This window comes from Notamacropus eugenii, chromosome 2, assembly GCF_028372415.1.
Source record: "Notamacropus eugenii isolate mMacEug1 chromosome 2, mMacEug1.pri_v2, whole genome shotgun sequence".
NCBI classification, from domain to species: domain Eukaryota; kingdom Metazoa; phylum Chordata; class Mammalia; order Diprotodontia; family Macropodidae; genus Notamacropus; species Notamacropus eugenii.
The window spans coordinates 425,374,189-425,400,909 of NC_092873.1; the positions used below are offsets into that span (position 1 = coordinate 425,374,189).

Below are 26,721 nucleotides of genomic sequence, written 5' to 3' on the forward strand. Positions count from 1 at the left end.
TTAGGCTTGACAAATGGGAAGAACTTCCTAACAATGAAAACTATCCAAAAGTGGAATGAACTACATCAAGAAGTGGTGGGTTTCCCTAAGAGGTGGTTATCTTTTTCCTCACTGGAATTCTTCATATATAAGCTAGATAATCTCTAGATCCTTCCCATTCTGAACATCCAGGATTCTATAAACACTGTCTTATGGGACTTTATGAGTGACAGTGACATCTAAAGGTTAACATAACCCATCAGGTTAATAAATAACTGATAATAAAGAACTGATGACAATTATCTTAGGAATAATCATAGTAGTAACATAAAATACAAAGACCAGAGATATCTTTTGCTCTATCAGTTTATATATAAATGTAAATTGAAATTTCTGTAGTGATTTACAAGTGGTTCACATACATATTACTTCCTCCCCGCCAGATCACTAAAAAATAAAGAGGCAGTTGAGATTACCAGAAGCAAAAAAACAGACCAAAAGGACACGATCATCTTATGTGTCCTGGTGCCAGATATGGGCAAGGCTCTCTGGTAGGCTTATTAGGAAATGGATATCTCTTATTTCTGGCACGCATTCTGTATAGAATGAGTACATATTTATATACCAATTTTATTGGTACTAGAATCAAATGGCAATTTGGCAATAATAATTTTGGTGATTACACAAATTTTGGAGGAAAAATATAAATTTGTATGTTCTACAACATATGTATATTTCATATTATAAATATGAAAATATATCATTGCTGTAGTTAATAAAAAAAGCATTGATATTTAAAATGAAACTTTTCTAAACCTACAAGAAACAAATGTGAAATGTGACAAAATTCAGACTGAAACAAAAAAGACATTTATGAGTTACCATTTGGGTATGGCACTTGCCAAGCACTAACCAAAGTAGGTTATACAGTGCCTGTCTCTCCCTGCATGAACTCCCTTACCCCGAATAAACGATACCACTCTTCCTTGAGGCACCGGGGAAAGCAGCAGCAGAAGCAACAGCAGCAGCATTTGTTTGTACCCGCTCCCTAAGCATCTCATTGACTTTTAAACAACAGACAGTAAACAATGCACAGCTGGAATTAAACCCAGGCTTCCAGCCAGTCACGTTTACTTTCCATAAAATAGACTGATATCAGTTTCAAGTTCTCAGGGCTCCATGCTGGTGGCCTCTAGCCAGACCATGGTCTTTGTTTGGTCAGAAGATCTATTTTCCTTCAATGCTGCCACCTGGTGGCATATTTTCCTGGAGGAAATCTAGTGGGTTATTTTGGAAGCATTTGCTGGAGTCTGGGAAACAGTTTCAAAGCATTCTGAGTTGTCACTTCTATAACTTCTTCCACTGAGATCCCTTTCACCTTGGCAATGAATTCTGCAGAAATGGAAATGTTCCTAGGTTCATTCCGCTCCTGTAACACAGCAAGAAAAGGCTTGATGAGCTAGGACACCTAACAGCCCCAGATTTTTGGGACCCGAGGAAAACAAGACAAGCAAAAGAAACTTCAGATATCAGTGTGCAAAAATCAAGTCATTGTCCTTTATTTTCAAACATGCTACTGCTCCTGGCAAAAGCATGCTCTGCTTGAAAACATCACTAGGGATCAGCCAGTACTTACTAGAGAATTTAAAAATAAAATGACAATGAAGATAATAACACAGTGGAAATACACTGAACCACTGTAATGTTGAGCTCTACAAAGTCCTACTTTGATGCTAGTAGAATGCAGGAACAAGCAGGTTCTACCAGACAAGCCAAGCTTTAAGTAGAGTCCCAGCAAGAGGCTGTATCTGCTTTTCAAAGGCCAGCCAAGCTAGGCACAGAGAGGCCCAACACCAGTGATCCTGGCCACTTAGCGATGAATTCTGAAGCTACGGCTATTTATGAAACAAAGTGCAAAACGACTCCTCTCCACTTCTGCAGTGATGGGGACATTTAAGACAAATTAAGATGTGGCTATTAAGAGTTATCAGATTTGTTTTTAACATATGCTCAAAGCCAACAAGAAATATCATTTCATGGAACACCTGATCATCTCATACTACAGTGTTCATGATGAGTATAAGGAAAAAATACCACATGAAGATAACTGCAGTTTTTGTACAACAGTTGTGGCAAAGAGTGAAGAGAAATTTGATCAAGAATCTAAGACGCCTTCTAATTAAATCAAAATATACTCAGTGGTTTCAATGTAAAGTTGGGTACAGGGAAGGACAGCAAAAAAACCTTGTTGGACTAAATAAGGTTCAAGGCTAAGAAATGAGAAATGTCAAAAGCTTGAAGATCACACAGAAGCTTCAAACATATATCTTTAACTATTTCTTTAAAAAGAGCTGGAAGTCATTAGACATGAGGAATATTCCTCCAACTCCCCTGTCCCCCCAAAACAACATTACCAAAAATATTCAACTCATTTTAACAGATATGAAACAACTTGTTTCTGGTTTGTGAGTCATTTATGAATCACCTATATATATATATTATACATATACATATATACAATATACAATCAGACCACTGACTTGATAAAGATTAAAATCAATACCAAATGAGAAGAAAAATGAGAAGACATATTATACAAATAAGGCTATTCTAACCCAACTTTCTGAACAAACTTTTGAAATTGCTGTTAATAAAATGGAAAAATAGATAAAAGGACATCAATATAGCCTATCATCAGTTCCTAAAGAAGTTTAACCAGTTTTTAAAAATCTATCTCAACAAGGAGGCTAAGAGACTCTAAAAGCTGGCCCATCAAGCAGGTAAATATAGAAACCAAATTAGAAAATAAATTTGTTTATAAAATTTAATGGAAGATGGTGGGAGATACAAGCAGCACTACCTCAGAACAATAAAAAGCAATGGAGAGAAAAACATAAAAAAATACAAAAAACTTGTCGATAAAACTAAATAAGCACATCATTACAGGGACACTTAAGGACAGTGGATAGATGAAAAATGAAAAACGTCTATAAATATTTCTATAGCTTTTCTTTATCACCAAAAAAGGTGACAGAGAAAATGATTCCCTATCCATAAGCTTATTTTTCCATTTTTATAAAATCTCTATGATAATAAATTACGCAGGCATCTAGAAGATCCCTGATGAGAGTATGAGAAGGGAGGTTTTCATAAATGACATTCTAAGAAGACTTAATGATCAGTCCCATAACTGACTAAAAGGTGCAGAGGCCACAAGATCCCAGAGTGTTTATGCACTGACCAAAATTAAAGCGTTTGATTCAAAAAAGTTCCACGTTGAAGGCTATTGTCTGACAAAGCATCTCCCATGTATACGTCAAAACCATACAACACTTCTCAAAAGATTTCACAGGATTTCCATGTTCCATGGCTTTCTAATTATTCATATCAAGCTCAATGTAAAAAGGGGAGCTGTATGCTTGTTCAAGGTGTTTGCCACGGACATAAAAGCTGGGCATACAGATGCTTCTAGATAGAGGGGTCATTAAATAGATGACGGCACAAATAGCCCCCATCCCCCTTGACTCTCTACCACTTCACTTAGTACACCTTGGAACTTACAAGTGCCCAGGGTCAGAATTGAGGGATGTAAACAGAAATACTCAGCAACCTTCTCGCAAGTACTTCTAGCATCCTCACCAAAAGAAACTCCACAAAGCACCATACATGAACAAATGAAGCACTGTCGGAGAACGTAAGGAGTGGCCAAAGCAGATGTGGCCTCTTTCCTGCTTCTTTGAGCCCAAAGCTGTGTTTCATCAGCTAGGGAGCACTCAGCAGAGACATGCTCTTCACCAAGGCACATCACTAACTGCTCTTGGATTTAGATTCTTAGGAGAGCTCCCTGGGACACAGAGGTGGGATGGCTTTTCCAGGGTCACAGTGCCAGGAATGTGTCGGATGTGGAACTTGAATTCAGGTCTTCCTGACTGAGCCGAGCTATCTCTCTCTTATTTCATCATGTCTCTACGGCCTTTTACAACAAGAAGGCAGAAATTCCACATGAATTAGTAAAAACCCCAGGTCATAGCAGAGCTCTCAGGGTATAATAACATGCAAAAAAAAAGGCCTAACATAACATAGAGAAACTCTAGGGTAAGTTTTGGTCCAATCTCCTCAATACTGTATTTAAACTATAATTTAAAAATACATGTGAATTGCAAATATCCCTGAGAATTTTAACATGGAAGTGTCATTTACCTGTTTTACTAGTCCAAGCACAGGTGAATCCGTTTCTAAGCATATAGAAGATAAAGGCAGCTGCTTTATAAGTTTCTGCTTCTAAAAGGAGAAACAAAAGCTAGTAACTATTAAAATATGAGAGAGTAAGGTAAATATAAGGTACACGGATCCTATGCCTGTATTGAAAATATTAGAATCCTAATATATTTATTATCCATTTTAACAGTTATTGCTGGGTAGCACTTTACTGTATGCAAAGCTCTTTTCATTAAGTTACTTCCTTTCATCCTTATTACAACTCTGAAGGAGCAGGGCAGGTGTTATATTTTACAGATGAAGAAACATGTCTAAGGTCATACAGCTATTCAGTAGTGGGGCCATGGCTAAAACCTCAATTTTCTGACCCTAAATCTAGTGTTCTTTCTGATATAGCCTAGCTCCTTGTACTAGATACTAAACAGTATTTCTCAAAGGAATAACAGGGCAGTAATAGGAAAGGGGCTCCCCTAGCGAGTCATCAAATATCACATTCCCACTGAAATATTATTTCTTCATTTACTGTCATCTCTCAGTGCTCTTTTCTTACTTACTGTATTCATAATATTCAAAGGCTTTGTGGTTTAGAAAACTACCATTCTATGGGTAACATCGGAATTGGGATTACATGGTTCCCAGGAATGATTTCTTTCTATTCGGCATCCAATTATGCTACCACAGCATGGAAAATATTATCATGTGATACACTGTTTGATAATGCTAAATTAATTACTTTTTTAAGGAATGCAATTTCCCTCTCATGGAATTTTTAACCAAAAAGAAAAAAATCATTTGATATCAAGTATTTGCTGGAAAAAAAAGACATGGAATTTTCTCCTTAAAATATGTCTAGCACTGTTAGACATAACTGCAAAATATGAATTCTCTTACAAATAATAAAAACAAGAAAATTCTTCTTTTTTCTTAATTTCTCTGTGCATTTATTTTTTAACATTAGACTCCAGATATTGGTAGACAAATATTATGCAATTTAAGCTTAACTTTCACACAGCACCTAACAATACCAGGAAAGTAAAATAAAGCTTGTTTGATAATTATAATCATCATGCTGAAGTTCAGTGAAAGAATTCACCTGTTCACTCTTTGCAGAAGAAGGAGGAATTGAAAAAAAGTATCCTGCCTTCACTCCTTCCATGGCTACAGATGGGCGGCCATCAAACGCATGGAGCAGTACCTTTTCAGCACCTATCAAAAGCAAAGATAGATACACATTCCATTCTGATTGCTTTGAAAGAGGGTTGTCCACTAATAAAACCAAAGAGATAGAGGTTTTAAGTAAAAGACGACCACAATGATAACAGGATGCTACTTTTTGATCTTTAAAACTCGAATGAAAGAATGTATAGTATTTCATCAATTATAAGAAGAGGTAATGTAGTCAATTCCTGAGTATCCCTGGCTTTGGAAAACAATGGTAGTAAGGAAAAAACCTCCAATTTTATGGCACTTTAAGTTTTACAAAATGTTTTTTTCAAGATAACCCTTTGAGGCAGCCTAAGTATAACACAAACTTTGAGCTACAGAATCACAGAATTTTAGAACTGAGGAGGTCCCAAGAGATCATCTAGCTCATGCTGTTCATTAGTTTTTTTTTTATTTAGAAAGACTTAATTACAGTTCACTGGTAACATACAACCACTTGGTGGATACACTCAGATGCAAAAAGGATACAAGGAGAATACTTTGCTTTACTCTTCCCCTGCATTTTGTCCTTGCCCTGTTCTTGAGAAGTGAAGCTGTGTGTACCATGACCGTAACCCAGGAAATCAGTCATGCCCAGACTGGAAGAACGAGTCAGAGTGGCTCAAGGTGGTTTGGGCTACCAGTGTTTTATATTCAGCAGTTTTAATCTTCTGTATTACCAGACCTTTTCCAGAGCTGCCTTCATATAACCAAATGGACAAGTATATTTACTCCAAGGGAAATGCTCTAAGTCATTAATTGAGAGATGGAGAACAAGAGAGCTAAGTGATTTAAAAACTATATTCTATTGATATAATAGAACCAAATTAACCTCATTAATGTTTGGCTGCTCTGATACACATTTCTTGCTTCCAAGCTTCCAGAGGGCTTCAAAACACACTGCTGAGAATTAGGAGAACATTGTATTCAGTAATAGCAACATTCTGTGATGATCAACTTTGACGGACTTGGCTCTTTTCAGTAATACAATGATCTAAGACAATTCCAAAAGACTCCTGATGGGAAATCATATCCATATCCAGAGTAAAAACCATGGAGTCTGAATCTGATCGAAGCAGACTATTTTCTCCATTTTTGTTTTTTCTTTCTCTTGGTTTTTCCCTTTTGTTCTGATTCTTCTTTCACATGATTAATGTGGAAATGTGTTTAATACATATAACCTATATCAGACTGCTTGCTGTCTTGGGAGAGGCGAGGGAAAGGAGAAATCAAAATCTTATACAAATGAATGTTGAAAACTTTCTTTACATGTAACTGGAAAAAAATACTATTCAAACCAAACCAAAACACTGTTAAGCCATGCTAGCTTTTGTATTATATACTTAAAGACAGATTCTTATTCTGGGGAAAGCAGGCCATACAGTACTCTGTGGTCAACAGATTAATCACCCCACTTAGTTTTGTGATGCTTGTACTGCAAATAGAAGGTATCCTTTGCTTAGAGAAACACATACTGCCCCACAACCCACTTACCTTCCTTAAGTAGGAGATTAATAGTTGGTCTGCCAGCTGAGCGTGAGTGAACATTCCTAGAAAATAAAATCACATTTCTCCTATGGCTAAAAGACTACAGAAAGCAGACTATTATATCTATTCTAGTTATACAGGCATACTTGAGAGAGGGAAAGTAAAAACTCTTTCTAAGGAGAATCCCGTTGATTACTGGTTCCTTAGCTTGCCAATCAAAGTCCTTACTGTCCATCTCTGCTCAACTTTTCCAGGCTTATTTTCTACAGCTCTAGCGCAGTGGAAAGAGCATCAGGCTTGGAGTCAGACAACCTGGTCTGAGATCTCATCTCTGTGTGACCTTGGACAAATCATTAATATCTTTAGGCCTCAATTTCTTCTTCTATAAAGTGAGGAAGTTGGATCTTTTAAGATTCCTTCCAGCTCCACATCTATGATCCTCTTCTCCTTACTGTCCTCTTCTTTCCAGCCCAACCTGCTCTCTTCTGCACATGTCCTAGGCTCTCCTGATGCTCGTGCCTTCTTTGATCAAGCTCTTCCTTGAACCTCGAATGCCCATTTTCCCTTCTACCTGCTGAAATCCTTGGAGGCCCAGCTATCACGTCATTTCTTTTACAAAGTCTTCTCTGAAGCCCCACCACAGGAGGCAGAGGTCTCTCTTTCATCTAAATTCAAAACATTTTGTTTGTACTCCTCTTGTACATTTATCACATTCTAATTTTTATTCAAGTTATTTGTGTATACATCCATCTTGGGACTTCTGCCAGACTTGTAAGCCTTTTAAAGAGGGACCATGCCTTATTTAGCTGTGAACCTAGCCCAGAATGCTGAGTGCATAGTAGCAGATGCTTAATAAATGTTGCATGCTAACATTTTAAAAACTTAATTAACATACAATGGCAAATTTAGTCTTTTAGCTAATTGGATTTGTTTACTAAAGACTTGTCTCTGCTCCTCCTTGTGCTCCTCAGTCCTGGCAAATCTGGGGGAGAAATCTAATCCCACCTGCAAACAGATAAAAGAAAAAAAATTGCAATTTTGGTGACTTAACTCTAAACAAATAAAGAAAGAAAAACCATCTCTTGTGTATAAATGGATTGCTATAATCTAGACTGCTTAAATATGAGTTCAAGAGTCAGAATCTATTATCTTCAATGCCACCAAATGATGTACATGCTTTACCCACTGTAAAATATTTATATCAGATCAGAGCTCTTCATCTGAGACTTTGAGTTTCTTTAAATTCAGTTTCAGTATTACTTATGCAGAAATCTAAAAACTGTTCTAAATTCAATAACTGACTTTTTTTTTAAAGGAAGCAAAAATGGTTAAGTATATAGAAGATGAAGACAAGTACCAGTGAAGTATTTTTTTCACCTACTGAAAGGTCTGTGGGGAGAACAGTAGTCTGCTTTCCCATCTCTCAGGTTTACTGAGGAGTTCTGCTTCACTCCTGTTCTTTCTACCAGGTGTAGGTACTACTAAAGGCTCTGTCTTTGGCCCACTACTCTTTCCATACTCTCTCTTGAATAGTCAGCTGTTTCAAGATCTCAGCTTCAACTACCACTTCAGACAGAAGAATCTCAACTGCGGCTTCCACATGTATAGTTTCTAACTCCATTCTAATCTCTTTTATGCTCTGCTCATGGGATATCACCATCTGGATATCTGACCAGGTCCTCAAACTGTGTTTATTATTATTACAGGAAGAAAGAGGTGAGGAGTTGGGAAACAGAGATATAACATAGTAGTGATGAGGGATTTCATCCAGAAATCAGATGGTGGTCCCTTTATGCCAAAAATAAGGCAGCTATAAGCTTCTTAATTTGCTTCAATGATAATTTCATTCTTCAAAGGGTAGAGGAAACAAAAAAGGGAAAATTCTATTCTGAATCTGATTCTCACTAACAGAGACAAACTATTTACTGGGAAGGAAATGATAGGAATCTTGGAAAAAAAAATGAATACTCACTCCATCCTAGAGTTTATAAAAGAAGAGAAAAACTGGTTGGAGCCTGGCAAGTACTCTCAGTTTTAGAAAAACAGAGCTCAGTGGATCCAAAAGAAAGATAGGTAAGATCTCACAAACTGAAATACTTGAGGGGAATTTACAGCAGGAGGGATGGGAGATACTCAATAATGAAATTCTGAAGATACAGTGGAAAAAAATTCCAATATTGGGAGGAAAAGAATTTGTCTGAAGATACTGGTATAAATTTATACTTACTCACTAACAAACTTTGATTTTAAAAATAAGTGGACAGAAAATGTAAGCAAGGAAAGTAACACATGATAAATGTAAAAGTTCTGTAAAAACAGTGTTAGGAATGCTAAAGTCTGAAAGAAGCTAAGACCAACGAGGGAAGCTAAGAACAATAAAAGGGCCTTTTTAGTTATGCCATATGAAAAAGGAAGATCACAGAAGGGCCAAGTCCTTTCTTGGAGTGCATAGAAAAATGACTGACAGGAGAGAAAAGGCAGACCTGCTCAATTTTTTTTTGTTTCTTTTCCCTGTAAGAGATGACCTTTACATTGAAAATAAAAGAACTAAATGACTAATGTGGAACTGATACAAAAGAGAAGTAATGAGATAGTAAGAGAGAATTTAGTTGCCCTTGATGAATTTAAGTCATCTAGTGCATAGCAACTACATCCTTGAGGTCTGAAGAGCTGGCAGATGAGATTCCAGAGCCACTGTTGATGATATCTGGAAGATCCCCAGAAAGGGGAGGTGTACCACAAGAATGGTGAAGGGCAAAGGTACTATTTTTTTTCAAAGAAGTTTTTGCAGAGTTTGCAAACTAAGGGCTAGTCAACTAAAGGGAAAACTGTTGAAAAGATCATTGATTTGAAGGTGGATGAATATCCTGAATAGGAGGCAACTTCATCAAGAACAAGCAATGGCAAGCCAACTCCATTTCCTTTTTTGACAATAATACTACACTAGTAGACCAGGGGAACGTTATGGATTAGGTTCATCTGGATTTTAGCAAGGTTTTTGTTAGAATATCTCATATTATTGTAATAGAAGAGATGGAGAGATATCAATTAGATAACAATACAGTCAGATGTATTCACAATTGGTTCAACGGATGTACTCAAAAAGATTTGGTGTTAAAGTGACAGGAGGTCTCTAGTATAGCATCTGTCCTAGGTTAACATTTTTATCAGTGACTTAGATAAAGTGATAGTTGGTATCACCACATCGGCAGATGAAGTAAAGCTGAGAGGGACAGCTAATATACCAGATAATAGAGTCAGGATCCAAAAGCATCTTCACAGGCTCAAACACTGCGCTGAAACTAATAAAATCAAATCCAGCAGGGATAAATGTAAAGTCTTGCACTTGAGTACAAAAAATCATCTCCACAAACAGAAGAGGAGGCACAGAGAGATACCAATTTTCTGAAGATCTGGAAATGCTAGTGACCTATAAGCTCAGACCATCCTAATGGGAGTCCTTTATATTCCCTTTATACTCCATATAACTCCTAGTAGGAGTCAGTTGTATGTTGTGCTGCAGCTTACTGAAACAACTGTGGGCTGCTTTAAGAGAAGCGTGGCTTCTGGGAACAGGGAAGAAGTCACACTATTCACAGTGCCCGAGCCAAACTTCATCTGGAGAACTACAATCAATTCTTGGTGCCATAGCTTTACAAGGACATTGATAAGCTGGAGAGTGTCCAGAGTAGGACAACTAGCATGGTGAAGGGCCGTGAGTTCATGCTATAGAAAGATCAGTTGAAGAAACTGGACACGTTGAGCCTGGAGAAGATTCAGGCGAGGATATAATAGCTCTCTTCAAATCTCTGAAGGGCTGTCATGTAGAGGAGGCATTAGACTTTTCTGTTCAGTTCTGCTCTTTCCAAAATGAGAAGCAGTGAGTGGAAGTTGCAAAGAGACAAATTTAGATGTGATACTAGGAAAAACTAGCAATTAGAACTATCCCAAAGCAGAACGACTTGTCTCAAGAGGTGGTGGAATCCCCCTCCTTTCAGTTCTTTCTTTAGGCTGGATGATCACTTGTCACTTATGTTACGGGGTGGCCTATGTGGTTGCTAAGCTTCCCTTCCAACTCTCAAATTCTGTGAAGACCCGACTTCCCTATTTTCTTAATGGTACCACCATTCTCCAGTCACCTATGACACAGAGTCATCTTTGATGCTTCTCTCTACCTGAATTCCCTATCCAATAAGGCCCATCAGTTCTGTCTCCAAAATATCTCTGCCATTTTAACTCTCTTTTTTATTTTTAATTATTCCGCTTTGCTTCAGGCCTAAATCAAATGCTACCTCCCTCCTTACATATTTTCCAATACTACAGCCAGAAATGCACTTTGCCTGCTATTAAATCTGATAAAGCACACACTTATACCTTGTAGATTCTTTAATTTAGTCTTTTTGTTAGTTACCTGTGTACATGTCTTAACTTCCCTCACCAACTACAAGGTCTCTGAGGGCAAACATCCTTTCCAACTTAACTCAATGCCTCTCGTGGTGCTCTGCAGTTAATAAGCATATATAGATATTTGCTGAATTGTTGAACATTGACTGGCACACCCCAAGCAAATCTGATGACTAGGACAGAAGTGAAGGAATGCATTCAGGCTAAAGATGAGTGTTTTCTGTAGGATGGGATGGTCTTGGTTAGTCTTCTTAACGAAGTTAAAGGGGTCTTACCTCTCCAATCGCCAACAAGCGATCTTTATAACCTTCTATAACTGGCAATGCTATCTCCAAATCCTAAAAAAAAGAAGACTGTCTTAAATAAAACAAATTAATAATTAAGTATTCCTATTTATCTTGAATTACTTTAATTATATCTAGTCTGCTGTTAAAGAAAACACTTCATGTCTCAGAACCTTTAGGTGTTCAAGGATTTAGCAGCTAATTTTTGCCTCTTAGAATTTTAACCTACAACCTTGACTTAATTTGTTTTTTAGTTACATGGAATTCTGCAAAATATCAAGCCAAAAGTTCCATATTCTACTCTAGCTGTTATTACGTATTAAAGATTTGTGTAATCTCAGGCAAATATTTTAATTTCTTGTAACTTACATTTTGTCCATGAATCAAATTACCATTCATTAAACACCTAGCACACGGCCAATATGGTACTGGGTACTGTAGAAATTTTACAAGAAACAGAAAGATGAAGTCTGTTTTTAAGGAACTTATGAATCAAGGGAGAGACAAAACGTATTTTGGAACAAATAAATATTAAACTCTGTGTTATTTGCATGATAAGAGCTCTGTAACTTCTATTAATACAAATCACCCGCCAGTCAGAGAGCAGTATCATTGTTTGATGAATTTTTGCTTTGAGAATCTAGGATTGTACTTATTGAATTCTTGTATTATAATTACCCGACTAAGTTAAACAGCTTTGAATTATACTTTGAATTTTAATCAGTCCATAATTGAGGGAGGTACTGTATAGCAATGATTCCTAACTTTGGGAGGAGTTGAAATATTGATTTCCCTGATAAAAACTTAAGCTTCTCAAGGGCAGGGACTGTTTGATTTTTGTCTTTGTATCCCTATGCCAAATGCTACCTGTTTCACCTCTAGCACAGTGTTTAGAATATAACAGGTACTTAATAAATACTTGTTAATGGAATATTGCAATTTAAGAACTGAGAATCACCACTGTAAAAAATAACAGCCTCAAATCTGACCTTATTCATGAAACCATTAAGAGCCTACTCAAAAATTTCCATTTCTTCACAACACTGGTTGCTGTTCAGTTTTTCAGTCATGTCTGACTCTTCATGACCCCATTTAGGGCTTTCTTGGCAAAGATACTAGAGAGGTTTGCCATTCTTTCTCCAGCTCATTTTAAAGATAAGGAAATGGAGGCAAACATGGTTAAATGACTTGCCCAGGATCACACAGCTAGTGAGTGTCTAGGGTCACATTTGAATTCAGGAAGACAAATCTTCCTGATTCTAGGTCCAGCACTCTTATCCACTATGCCAGCTAGCTGTCTCTTTTTAAATCAGAGTCAGCAACTATTTTAAAATATGGGTTGGGATCACATTTGTGGAAAAAAAATTCTAAACAATATAGAACACAAGACCTTTGGAAAAACTGTCATATCTTCATTGCATATACTGAGGAATAGATGTTACTTTACTAGCAGTCATCTGTGCATTACTCATTCCATCTGACAGTACCTGTAAAGTAACACTTCGCTGGTCTTCTGGTGGAAGTCCTTGAACAGGGTGAACACCTAGGCATGGCAGAACAAACCCCATATATCTAAAAATAGAGAAACAGGTAGTAGAGCAGGAAAAGTAAACTACCATCCTATTTTGGAGGGTACTGACAAAAAATATCGACAGTTCTCCATTTGTTCAAGATCATATTAATGTCAGTTTCACTGTTACCTTTCACTAAGCACTGATAGATTATAGATTTCATCCCTCTGCTATAACTGATCATACCTTCACTGGTTCTAGCACATCTACTTTTAATGCTAATATATATATATATATATTATATATGTATGTATGCATGTGCGCATATGTACATGAAAATTATCTATTTGTGTGTATATATAAACATATATACATGTATGTATGTACATATGAAGATATATAAATAAAAAAGGAGCTACCTTTCTGAAAGTTGTATGATCTTTTCAAACTCTCCTGAATGTTCAGCAACAGCTACAATGGCTAACACACTGGCCTGCAGTAAGAAAATATAAAACATTTAGAGTACTAAACAATATATACTTATAAGCTATGTGACCATAATCTCTGACACTAAAATGAGGATAATGACATTTCTATTACTTGGCTCTCAGGGTTACTATAAGGAAAGTGCTTTTTCAACCGTAAAGTGGTATGTAAATGGGAGTTAGTTTCATTTGTTCAAGAAGATTTCTACATTGTCTATGAATTTTAACTATCCTGGTTAACCCCATTTTCCATAAGCATGGTTTTTTGAAAGTGGCTATGACAGAAAAAGGAAAATTAGTATCTACTTTCTGCTCTTTCATTTCTCGGAGATATCCAAAGAAAGCCAGAGTTAAAACGGATCTCAAGAGGTCTTCTAAGAATTAATAATTTGTTGTTTTAATATTTTTTCTTGAAAAAAATATGTTCCAGAAAATTTTAAAATTTATCCAATATCCTCAATATAATCTAAATTTGAGACTTGATAACCAACATGAAATGCTACCAAGGTAGCTCAATCTAGGGATCAGAGAAGCTAAATTTCCTAGTTTTAAGCTGTTTTTGCATACAATTAGTATAGGTTGTAGTTACTGACCTCCTTGGCTCTCTCCAATACATCTTCAAGGTCCTAAAAGACAGGATAACTAATCTTAAATATCTTATAAAATATAAATATATGCATATGTTACATTTTAGATGAATATGTATATCAGAACATACAATTATTTTGAAAACTGGCTGAAGGACCATAAGGAATGGCAACAGATAACATTAGATAGAAAACAGGACACTTTAAGAGTTCCAAATTGGGTTCAGGTTTAGTTAACATACATGTAGAGCAACAGAATGACACATTAAACAATATATATTCATTCCAAGAACATATTAAGTTGTGTTTTCAGAATGAAGGCTAAACAAGGGGACCTAGTGAAATTGGACAGAGTGGACAAAGGCTATTTTTAATCAAAGTGGATCCTACAAAATTGATTCTGGTTGGGGTGTCCATCTTTCCCCCATACCCTTTTTTAAAAAATTGGCCAGCATGGTAAGAATGGATGGGCAGTTTAGAGGAAGGAGAATGAGTAGAATAGGGTTATAGACTGTACCTATGAATTCATTGGTATAGTGAATTCTCTGATAAAGAAACCCTTTACCAATACAGAGACTTATAGTCTTAGAGAGCTGCCTGGGTTAACTAAGAGGTTAAGAATCTTGTGCAGGGTCACATAGCCAGTATAAAACCCAAGTCTTCCTGACCAGCTATCTATCAACAGACCATGCTGCCTTGGAGTAGAACATCATGTACGTAGAATAATAAATAACCAAGCACAATACCAGTGTTATTAACAACAATAAACATCTTTCAGTCTTCAAGTTGGCCAATGTTTATACCAGTTATTAAAATTAAATAAGGCTGTTTATGTGTGATAAATATGGAACGATTTGGGGGAAATGCTTTTACATGAAAAGAAAATCAAGAGAAGTTTAAAGTGCTATAAAGAGTCCTATATCAGCAATTAGAAGACTTGGGTTTGAATCCCACTTCTCCTACTTACAATCTATATAATTTTGATCAAGTCACATAACCTTATCATGACTACTGTTTTATCCTTACATTGAGGAGGCAGAACCAGAGGCAATGGTCCTTTCCTTACAATCTTAACATTTTAAAGATGAAACCCAACAACAGCATCCTTTGCTTTTCCCTAGGGAAGGAGCCAAAGAGATTTCTGGTAGGGCAGCGTCCTGATAAGCTGAAGGATTTCTACCTTGAGAAACCAAGGGAGGGAAGTGGGAGGAATAAGCATGACATTTGCTTTTTGTTGCCCAATGTTCTTCATGTCATTTGTACTACTCCCCCTCCCCACCATGGAAGTTCTTCTATAAGCTACTACAGCATAGGTTACCTCTTGTTCAAGGGTTCATCTCACACCTCTCCTCCTCCTCCTCACTAACATTTATATAGCACTTACTATGTGCCAGGCACTACCTTAAGGACTTTAAAAGCATTATCTCATTTGATTCTCACAGCCACCTTGGGAGGTAGGTGATTTTTATTATCCCCATTTTACAGATAGATAAAGTGAGGTAGAAGTTGACTTGCCCAGAGTGACACAGCTGGTTTCAAACTCAGGTCTTCTTGACTCCAAGTCCAGTGTGACCCTAGCTGTTTATTGGAAGCACAGTTTTTTAAAGACTTCAATAATGGTCATATTGATCTAGCTAGATTCAGTTCTCTCTATTTAGATCCTGGCCTCTTTGGCTTACCCAACAGCCTCACCCAGATTCCCTAGGCCTGCCTTTCAGAACTGTGAGGCGCCCATAGCAAAGCCTACCTTATTTCAAAGACACCAAGCGGGGAGCCCTGCCTGGTAGCTGTATCCAGTTTCATGATGTTAATTTCGGGCCTTGTTATTTACTAACTCCATGCGTCAATTTCCTTCTTTGTCTCTGTCTCTAAACCACTGTAACTTGCAGAGTGTTTGGGTCAGCATTAACAGACTTTCACATGGAAGGGGTTGCTACTGCTGCCTCATTTTTTGTCTTTCTTCAAAGTGGCGTGGCCTGAACTCTTATTATTTCACGAGTGCCCTCCCTCCCTATCGCTTACATATATAACGCCTATTGGGAGTTGGAATGGGTTGGAACAAAAACCTCTCCAGCGGCCAGAGCTGTCCTTGAACTCGTGGAGAGCGAGCCTAGGAGCTCATGGGGGGGGGGGGGGGGGGGGGCCGTTTCCTTTTCGTATTCGCGGCACCCGAGGTCACAGCGAGCGTGATGGAGCTTTCTAAAGTTGCTTACAAATATTACTTCATTTTATCCTCACAGCAACCCTGGGAGGAGGATGCTAGTTTGTCCCCATTTTTCACTCCTGTCAAATGATAAGTTCTGCACAGCCTCAGAGGAGACCTATCCGATTAAGCGCGTGGCCCGACAACACTAAATAAACATTTGTGGACTGACGGTCTCAGTCCCGAACGGCTCCCCCTTCTTGCCCTTCTGCCCGAGGCCGGCCCCGGAGCACGGGCAGCCAGCGGCGGGGGCTCCTCACTCCCGCCCACTGCGGCCTCACGTACTGGGTCGAAGTCGATCGCGGAGGGATGACAGTGACAATCCACAAAGCCGCGAGTCACAGATGCCATGACTGCCTCTCCTCCAGAGCAGCGAGTAAGCGCGAAGGCACCAGCTTCCGGACAGGATAACTTCCGGTTTCTCTAAGCCCCGCCCTTCCGCTTCCTCTGCGCCGCCGATTTCGAACTTGGGGGAAAATGGCGGGGAACGAGGAGCGTCCGCCGGCTCTGGAGGAGGGTGAAGAAGCTAAGGAGGAGGAGGAGAAGCAGGTTGTGCCTACGGGGACAGTCTCAGAGCCGGCCTCGTCCACCGGCCCCGCGCAGGACTTCCGGGTGCGCTGCGCGTCGCAGAAGGCGGTGGCCGAAGTCCTGAAGTTGTGCGGCCGCTTCATCCGGGAGCTGGGGGACGTTGTGCCCGAGAAGAGCCGGGAGCTGGCGCTGAAGGACGCGCAGTGGGTATGGGCCCTTCCCCGTCCGAGCGGCTCCCAGGTTTACAGAGGGGACACTGAGGCCCAGGGGGCCTCTTGACTCTCACCTTTACCGCATCTGTCCTGTACGCCCCCTCTTTCCATGCGCAAAGCCATCCTCCTAGATGGGGCCCCTGTCACCTCTCACCTGGACTGTTGTAATCACCTTTTAAAACAGTTTTCTTTGAAAAAATGCCTTGTTGTAGCATTACCCAAGTTTCTTCCTCTAGACTTCCTCCTTTCCGAACAGATTTTTGTAAAGAAAAAAAAGAAAAAATTGAGCATAATGGATCAATTCAGAAAAAAAAAATCTGACATTTATTTAATGTCGCTCCGCTGTGGACCCTGACTCTACCAATGAGCTGGGGAGCTATCTTCCATTTGGGGGGCCCCCTCTGGCTAACCACTTTTTTTGGGTCTCCTTTGCCGGTTCTTAATGTCACACCCACTATTTGCTGCTGTCCCCTTAGGCTCTGCCTGTTCCTCTTTCCTTAAACTTGGTGTGTTTTCTCATCACCTCCTGTGGATTCAGTTATTATTTCTACGCAGATTATTCATAGGTTTGTATCTAGTCCTGGTCTGTCCTGTGCCACAGTTCCACATTATCTTTTGGATATCTTAATCTGGATATTCCATAGACATCTCAGACTTCAGTTTGTCTGACACAGAACTTAGTACTTTTCTCCCCAAAACCTTCCCTCTTCTGACCTTGCTTGTTACTGTTGAGGGTACCACCGTCCTCCCCGTCCTCCAGGCTTACCATTTCAGCCTATGACAGATCCTAGCATCTCTCATAAATGTCCCTTTCTTGTTCACATAGTCCAGACCCTCATCACCTTTCCAGTTGACTTCTGCAATCTCCTTCTAATTTGTTTCTCGGTCTAGACTCTCTGCTCAGCTCCCAAAGTGGTTTGTTTGTAGTCTAGATCTGACCATTCAGTCTTCCTGTTCAATGAGCTTCAGTAGCTCCCTGTTTACCTTCAAGACCAAATTGAAACTCTCGTTTGGCATTAAAGTCCTTCAAGGTGGCCCCTTCATATCTTCCAGTCTTAACACTTTATTCTCCTCCATGTACTTTATAATCCATTTTCAGGGATTACTTGTTCTGTCTCACACGTTATGCCCCATCTTCTAACTCTGCTTTTATAGTGGCTGTCCCCCATACCTGGAATACTCTGCTCCCTTACCTCTACCTTTTAGCTTCCCTGGCTGCCTTCAAGATTCAGCTGAAATCCCACCTTCTTTGTGAGTATGTACATAGCGGTTTACACGTCTCCCCTGTTAGGACATGAGTGCCTTGGGAAAAAGAGTGTTTTTGCCTTTCTTTTGTATCTCCAGTGTTTAACATAGTGGTTGGCACATAGTAGGAGCTTAATAAATTCTTGTTGACCAACTAGGAGTCAGCCCCATGATACAGTGTGTAAAGATCAGTGGCTCTAGAGCTTGGAGAAAGCCTGAATTCAAATTCTGCCTCTGACATATACTACTGGGTAATCTTTGGTAAGCCTAACTTCTCTAGGCTTCAGTTATCTCAGCTGTAAAATGAAGAGGGAGGTTGTATTCCATGGCTTCTGAGTCCCCTTCCAGGTCAAATCTGTGAATAAACTATTTTGTTATGTTAAGTCCCTGAAATTTATTTCAGGAGTAACTTGAGTATATGATTTTAAGTGCTTGAGTCTCCCAGGAAATTATCGACTCAGCTTGTCATTCTTATTTATGTTTTTAAATGTAGTTCAAAATAGAATTATTCAATTGGAAAACAAAACTCTTGGAAAAATAATGGTTTGGATACACAAAGAAATATTTTGTTACAAGATAGTAGTATAAACTAATAGAAGATTTAACTGCACTTTAAACTACCCAGCATATACTAACAATGTTAATTGCATTGGTGGAATAAACATTGATGTGATACATGAAAACGTTTTATGTTCACAATTAGTATTTATTGATAAGCCTGGTGTACAGTTTTTTATGACAGGTGTCCCATAAAATCCCTTTCAACTCTAAATATATGATCCTGTGATTTGCTACTTTAGAGATTTGGAATAGAAAATAAGCTAATTTATACATGTCATCACAGGATCACTGATTTAGAACTGTGTAGGACCTTAGAAATCATCTAGTCTAATACCCTTATTTTATAGTCGAGGAACTGAGACACAGAGGGGTTACTTTTTTTGTCCAATGTACCACAGCTTGTAAATGCCTGAATTGGGATCAAACCGAGATCTCTGAGCAAAAATGTAGTACTCTTTCCACTGTGCCTTGCTGAATAGGAGTTTATAATACTGACATGGTCTTAAAGCAGATTGCCTTCTGTCAGTCATCAGGTCAGAATATTATAATACCTGTCCTTTTGAGACTCTTACTCAAAGAATTTTGGTCTTCATTTAACCTTTTTATAGTTGAAGTGTGCTATGGTTTGGACTTTTGTTTTTATTTACTTTTAAGTGTTATAAAATAAAAAAAAATTACTTTAAAGTCTATGTGCCTGGCACATAGTGCTCAATAAATGTTTGTTGCTTGACTAACTATAATTTCAACTATTTAAGTGGATCCTAATTTTATTATTAAAGGGGAAAAAATATACCCAGTAGCATAATATTACTTTTCAATATTAGCCCCACCCCACAGATGGGTACATAAATACTTACTTGTTCTAATGCTTCCAGGATGATGAAGCATTTTGTTCAGAACAATTCTGTTAGATAAGTAGTACAGGTATTAGGATCCTTATTTTGCTGATGGGGAAACTGAAGCCCAGAGAAGTTCTGTGACTTGCTCAGTGCTGCAGAAGTATATGGCAGAGGTAGGATTTGAACCGGGGTCCTTGATTTACTTTTCATATCTGACTGGTCTTCGTGCTAGATGGGCTAAATTTGAAGCGTTAGTTGTGGATACTGCTTTAATCAGGTATTCGCAGTCTTTGTTATTTTAACTATTCTTAATTTATTACAGAATTTTGTAATGGCTGTGCAAGAGAATGTTAGTTTCAATGGGGAGGCCTGGCAGGAAACTTCAGATGAAGAAATTCCTGTAGGTATGTGATTGAATCCTTTATAGCCTATTCACAGAAAGTGTGACAGCTCATTTTGAATTTTAATTTTGAATGTTAATGTTGCTATTTCATCTCTAATTTCTGTTTTCCACTTACACTTAATTTAGACAAATTTAAATCAATGAAGAAAGTATATTGTATTTACAGTCTAAATAAACAAAGCAGATACCTTAGAATGACACCTTATAAATGATATTGGCAAATAAGCATTGTCATCTGGTTAATCTTGATGAAGCACTTTTGTGTGCATTCTCTCATTTGATCCTTTGAGTGCCCTATGAGGTAGGGAACTGGTGAAATTGTCAAGGCTTTTTATCAATCATGAACTGGAGGCTGAGAAGCCACCTGCTCTGCTCAGTATCACACAGTAAAACATGGAGGGAAAGAGTGCTGGAGTTAGGCACAGGGCCTGTTTTAGTGATAATTTGATGTCCTATAACCTTCATTTAGTTGAAGAAAACTTGAAAAATGACTTAAACTCTTGACTTGATGCTGTCAAAGGGTTCCTAGTGTTTATGTAGTAAGGAGAGTTTGTTTTGACTTTGTTCTGTAGGGTAACTTTGAATGTACTGTTTTGTAGTTGATAAAAGGAAAGATCTCAGTCAGTTCAGTGTTAGGTATTTCCTGAATGATTGAAGCCTCTTCCTTGTCATCCATCCACTTCACTCACTAACTATGAGGGGAGTAGCAAACTTACTCATGGGTAGGAGTAGTGCCAACAAACATCTCTACCCCTCTTTCCCTAAAAGAGACTTTTTTCTAATGATAACTCACATTTTTCTAGTGGCCTGTTTGTAGTTCTTATTCTTCTTGACCTCTGCAGTGTCTGACACTTGTTGACTGCTATCTCCTGAATATTCTTTCCTCTGGGTTTTCATGCCATTGATCCTTCTTGGACACAGGGAGTGTCCTTTCCTGGATCATCATTCATATCCCTCCTATAATTGTGGGTTTATCCCAAAGGTCTGTGTTATAGGGAAGAAATCAGTAGCAGGTGTGGGGATCAGAAAGAACTTCCTGCAGGAAGATTGGCATTTGAATGGAGTCTTTGAGGAAACAGGAATTCTGACAGGTGAAGGTGAGGAGAGTAGAGGACAGCTACTGCAAAAGTATAGAGATAAGGGAGAGAGTTTTTCTGTACAAGGAATAGCAACTATTCCATGTGGCTGTATTATAGTGTATGGAAGGGAATCATGTGTAATAAGCTGGAAAAGGAGGAAGGGCTTTAAATGCCAGAGGAGTTTACAGAGGACATCCTAGAAGTAATAGGAGCCATTATAGTTTATTGAATAAGGGGTGACATGGTGAGACTTGTGCTTTAGGAAAATCACTTTGGCAGCTACATAGAGGATGAACTAGAGTAAGAAGAGACACAAGAGATATCGATTGGAAGTCCAGGGAAAGAAAAGTGACTTTTTGAGTGAAGAGATTAACTTGTATGTGAAAGATATTGTGTTAATAGAATTGACAACATTTGGTAACTGATTGAATGTGTGGGGTGAGGAAGAATGAGGATATCGCTAAAGTTATAAACTTGAGTGACTGGAAAGATAGTGGTGCTTTCAGTAGAATTAGAGATCTAATTCTCTTGGTTGGTTTAGGGGAAATATAATGAATTCTATTTGGGATATGTTGAGCTTGGCAAAACTCTAGAAAGTTTAATTCAAGATATCCAGTCAGCAGTTTGTGACTCAGGCGTGGAGCTTGGTGGGGAGACTAAAACTTAGATAAGTAGATCTGGAAGTCATTTGAAGAGAGATGATAATTGGACCCATGAGATCTGATAAAGTTAGAGAATAGCAAGAAAAACTGACAGGGAAGTTAGAGAATAGCAAGAAAGACTGACAGGGAAGGCCCAAGACAGAATCTTAAAGTGAAATTTCAGCAAAAGATAACTGAGAGAGCCAAAACAGAGAGAGAAAATTATAGACCACTTTCTCCAATGAATATAGATGCAGAAATTTTAAATAAGATTTTAGCAAAAAGAATACAGCAACTTATCACGAGAATAATACATTATGATCAGGTAGGATTTATACCAGGAATGCAGCGCTGGTTCAGTATGAGGAAAACTATTGCCATTATTGATTATCAACAACAAAACTAACAGAAACCACGTGGTTATCTCAATAGATGCAGAAAAAGCTTTTGACAAAATACAACACTCATTCCTATTGAAAACATTGGAAAGCATAGGAATAAATGGAACTTTCCATAAAATAATAAGCAGTATTTACATAAAACCTTCAGTTCGCATTATATGCAATGGAGATAAGCTAGATGCTTTTCCAGTAAGATCAGGGTTGAAACAAGGATGTCCGTTATCACCACTATTATTCAATATGGTACTAGAAATGTTAGCTTTAGCAATAAGAGAAGAAAAAGAAATTGAAGGAATTAGAATAGGCAAAGAAGAAACTTAAGTTATCACTCTTTGCAGATGATATGATGATATTCTTAGAAAATCCCAGAGATTCAAGTAAAAAACTACTTGAAATAATAAACAACTTTGGCAAAGTTGCAGGTTATAAAATAAACCCACACAAATCTTCTGCATTTCTATATATTATTAACAAAGCCCAACAGCAAGGGATAGAAAGAGAAATCCCATTTAAAGCTAGGGTAGACACTACAAAATATTTGGGAGTCTACCTGCCAAAACAAATCCAGGGACTATATGAATACAATTGCAAAACACTTTTTGCACAAATAAAGTCAGATCTAAGTAAGTGGAAGAACATCAGTTGCTCGTGGGTAGGCCGAGCCAATATAATAAAAATGACAATTTTCTGTGTAAATTAATTGACTTATTTAGTGCCATACAATCAGACTATCAGATAATTATTTTCTAGAGCTAGAAAAAATAATATCACAATTCATCTGGAAGAACAAAAGGTCCAGAATATCAAGGGAATTAATGAAAAGAAATGCTAGGAGAGGTGGCCTAGCTGTACCAGATCTCAAATTGTATTATAAAGCAGCAATTATCAAAACCACTTGGTATTGGCTGAGAAACAGAGGGGTAGACCAGTGGAATAGGTTAGGTACTCAAGACACAGTAGTCAGTGAATATAGCAATCTACTGTTTGATAAACCCAGGGACCCCAGCTTCTGGGATAAGAACTCACTGTCTGACAAAAATTGCTGGGAAAACTGGATAACAGTGTGGTGGAAACTAGGCATAGACCTATGCCTATCACCGTACACAAGAATAAAGTCCAAAAGGGTACATGATCTTGGTATAAAGACTGATACTATAAACAAATCAGGAGAGCAAGGAAGAGTATATTTGTCAGATGTATGGAGAAGGGAAGAATTTTTGACTAAATGAGATAGAAAGCATTATGAAGTGCAAAATGGATGATTTTGATTACTTTAAATTGAGAAGTTTTTGCACAACCAAACCCAATGCAACCAAGATTTGGAGGGAAGCAGAAAACTGGGAAAGAATTTTTGCAATTAGTGTCTGTGATAAAGGCCTCATTTCTAAAATATATAGAGAACTGAGTCAAATGCACTACAAGAGTACAAGTCATTCCCCAGTTGATAAATGGCCAAAGGAATATGAACAAGCAGTTTTCAGAGGAAGAAATTAAAGCTATCTGTAGTCTTATGAAAAAATGCTCTAAATCACTATTGATTAGAGAGATGCAAATCAAAACAACTCTGAGGTACCACATTACACCTATCACATTGGCTAACATGACAAAACAGAAAGATGGTAAATGTTGGAGAAGATGTGGGAGAGTTGGAACACTAATACACGGTTGTGGTGCTGTGAGCTGATCCAACCATTCTGGAGAGCAATTTGGAACTATGCCCAAAGGGCTACAAAAATGTGCATACCCTTTGACTCAATAATATCACTTCTAGGACTGTATCTCAAAGAGATCTTAAAAATGGTAAAGGGTCCCACATGTACAAAAATATTTATAGCAGCTCTCTTTGTGGTGGCCAGAAACTGGAAATCAGTGGGATGCCCATCAATTGGGGAATGGCTAAATAAATTGTGGTATATAAATGTAATGGGATACTATTGCACTATAAGAAATGATGAACAGGAAGACTTCAGAGAGGCCTGGAAAGACTTATACGATCTGATGCTGAGAGAAAGGAGCAGAACCAGGAGAACTTTGTACACAGCAGCAACCACAGTGTGTGAGGAATTTTTCTGCTAGACTTAGTCGTTCATTGCAATGCAAGGACTTAAATAATTCCCAGTGGTTTCTTAAGGCAAAATGCCTTCCACACCCAGGGAAAGAACTTTGGAATTCGATTGTAGAACTTGGTATTATGTTTTGGTTTGTTTTATGATTTCTCCCATTCATTTTAATTCTTCTGTGCAACATGACTAAGGTGAAAGCGTATTTAATAGGAATGTATGTGTAGAACCTATATAAAACTGTATGCTTTCTCAGGAAGGGAGTGGGGAAGGAGGGGATGGAGGGGAAAAATCTAAGACATATGAAAGTGATTATAGAACACTGAAAACAAATAAAATAAAATAAAAAGATGACTGACAAAGAGTAATTATACAAATAGGAAGAAAGCCAAGAGACAGAAATACCCAGAGAAGAGAAAGTATCCAGGAGGAGGATCTAGGGCCAGGGATAGGAAACCTGCAGTCTTGAGGCCACATGTGGCCTTCTAGGTCCTCAAGTGTGGCCCTTTGACTGAATCCAAACTTCACAGAACAAATCCACTTAATAAAAGGATTTGTTCTGTAAAACTTGGACTCAATCAAAAGGCTGCACCCAAGGACCTAGAAGGCCACATGTGGCCTGGAGGCTGCAGGTTCCCCACCCTTGATTCTAGGTTACTATCAATCCTGATAACCAACTGTGATCTTTATACCCCTGGCAACTGCCTTCTGAAATACTGATAAATCTTAAGGGTGCCTAGACTTTGCTTTCCAACTTGCAGTTGAACTGTATCTTGTCTTCCCCAATTAGAGCATGTGCTTCTTGAGCATGTTTTATGGTCAGTGCTTAGCACACTGCTTAGTATATACTTAAATGCTTTTTCATTCATAAGAAACAGGCTTAGATTAAAGGACATTTTTCAGTTTTGCAGATTGACCAGTAGATGGTGCCAAGAAACCATTTTTTCTTCCATTCATACCTGTTTTGCCTTGGAGGCTTGTTTTGCAATTAATCATAAAGTATTACAGTATTTTCTCTAGGCTAATGATATAATTTCTTTGTTTTATAATTTTAATTGAGTAAATTAAAATTGTAGTGTTTTCACATTAAGAATGTTGCAAGATAAGTATTTTTATTGGGTAGGTTTAAAATATGTTGTGTATTTTAATAACAATGATAATGATAGCTTATGTTTATGTAATATTTTTGCAGTTTACAAAGTCCTTTCTTCTCAATTATTCTATGAAATAGCTCCTGCAAGTATTACCTTCATTTTGTAGATTAGTAGTTTTCAGATGCTTCCATTGATGATGGAATTGTATTAATTGCTTTGAATACTACCTACACAACTTACTCATTAGAATCCTTAGCAAAAGGAATTGGTCTTATAACCACAGAAGGGGAAAAGTGGATGAACAATGTATAGTGATCATACTATTACATGAGGTCAAGCAGGAAGCCTATTGAATCAGCCCAGTGTATCTTGGATAAATTTTGTACATGGACCCAGAAATTAATAGAAAGAAGAAATATGATTGGATTGCATTTTGGAAATTGCATGTATTTTCAGTGATCCCATATTGCTCACTGCCACAAAAGCCATTCTCTTTAATAATAATATTCTGCCATTGATATTATGTGACTGTGAACCCTAGAATTTCATGTCAAAAGAATTAAAATTACAAATAACCCAAAAGATAATCTGACAAGAGTTTGCATAAAGAACTGTAGCATGTTACCAACAATGACCGGTGTACAAAGAATAGCCTAGAAAGTGTATGTAAGACCTAAAGAGATGAGTCTGTCATGTGGTGAGAAGAGGTCTAGAGAGTGTTCAGGAAGTCCAAGCAATATATTGCCGCCCCTTAGTGCCCACCAGAAGTACTAGACGAATGCTCCTAACTGTATTGGGTAAGAAGATTTATGAGAAGTGTTGACAAAAATTGCACAAGGTAAGTCATAAAGAATTTGTGTTCTGTACTAGTGAACAAATTGGACCCATGAATGAAATCTTTGTTCTACCAAAGCACAGAAGAAAAAACTGAGGCTTAGATCAGTCAAATCCACCTATATAGTGGGTACTTAATACTGTAAATGTTTGCTGGAATTGGCCTGACTCATTTTTGTGTGACTCTTTGTAAAGTGACTAGCTTATCTCATTTTAAGGGATACCAATAACATTTTGAAAACTGATTTAGCTGGTTTAATTTAGCTAAGACCACTACCACTCACAGTACCTACTTGGATTGAATTTGGGAAATTGCATGTACTTCTGATGTTTGTATCACCTTACTATGTGGTTTATATTTAAGTTAATTAATTTTCTTTATACAAAAATTATTTTGTGTTTTTCCAGAAGTATGCTACCTTTTTTAAAAAGCTTAAATACTTAATAGTTTCCCATAGAGTA

The 26,721-nt window shown here is 37.9% G+C and overlaps 2 protein-coding genes across 4 annotated transcripts in view; one reads left to right on the plus strand and one right to left on the minus strand.

Annotated features, from left to right (window-relative positions):
- Positions 1 to 329: 329 nt before the first annotated feature.
- On the minus strand, positions 330 to 16,780 carry TATDN3 (TatD DNase domain containing 3). 3 transcript variants are annotated; one of them, XM_072647876.1, is made up of 10 exons: positions 16,648 to 16,780; positions 14,166 to 14,198; positions 13,507 to 13,580; positions 13,064 to 13,148; positions 11,568 to 11,630; positions 7,784 to 7,893; positions 6,895 to 6,950; positions 5,291 to 5,403; positions 4,180 to 4,260; positions 330 to 1,408 (listed from the first exon to the last, which is right to left on the minus strand). In XM_072647876.1, exons 1-10 carry the CDS (start codon positions 16,711 to 16,713, stop codon positions 1,265 to 1,267), a joined length of 825 nt encoding a protein of 274 aa, XP_072503977.1. In that variant the 5' UTR covers positions 16,714 to 16,780; the 3' UTR covers positions 330 to 1,264. The 3 variants fall into 3 exon arrangements, with proteins under 3 accessions (XP_072503977.1, XP_072503979.1, XP_072503978.1); XM_072647878.1 differs by lacking the exon at positions 13,507 to 13,580 and having other exon boundaries at positions 16,648 to 16,758; XM_072647877.1 differs by lacking the exons at positions 13,507 to 13,580; positions 16,648 to 16,780 and adding an exon at positions 15,907 to 16,095.
- Positions 16,781 to 16,799: 19 nt separating this feature from the next.
- The window catches only part of NSL1 (NSL1 component of MIS12 kinetochore complex), a 41,402-nt gene continuing 31,480 nt past the window's right edge, over positions 16,800 to 26,721 (plus strand). The window contains exons 1-2 of the mRNA XM_072647875.1: positions 16,800 to 17,097; positions 20,070 to 20,151. Of these exons, the coding sequence (XP_072503976.1) occupies positions 16,840 to 17,097; positions 20,070 to 20,151 (340 nt within the window). The 5' untranslated portion in view covers positions 16,800 to 16,839. The remainder of the gene's footprint in view (positions 17,098 to 20,069; positions 20,152 to 26,721) is intronic.

Bases quoted from the DNA above. Each gene is read 5' to 3' on its own strand.
- TATDN3 (XM_072647876.1), bottom strand. From the start codon at position 16,713: ATGGCATCTGTGACTCGCGGCTTTGTGGATTGTCACTGTCATCCCTCC. The intron at 11,631-13,063 runs GTACTGTCAGAT...TCTTTTTTTTAG, and splicing joins AGCGAAGTGTTACTTTACAG to GATTTGGAGATAGCATTGCC. The intron at 5,404-6,894 runs GTAAGTGGGTTG...TGCTTTTGATAG, and splicing joins TAATCTCCTACTTAAGGAAG to GTGCTGAAAAGGTACTGCTC.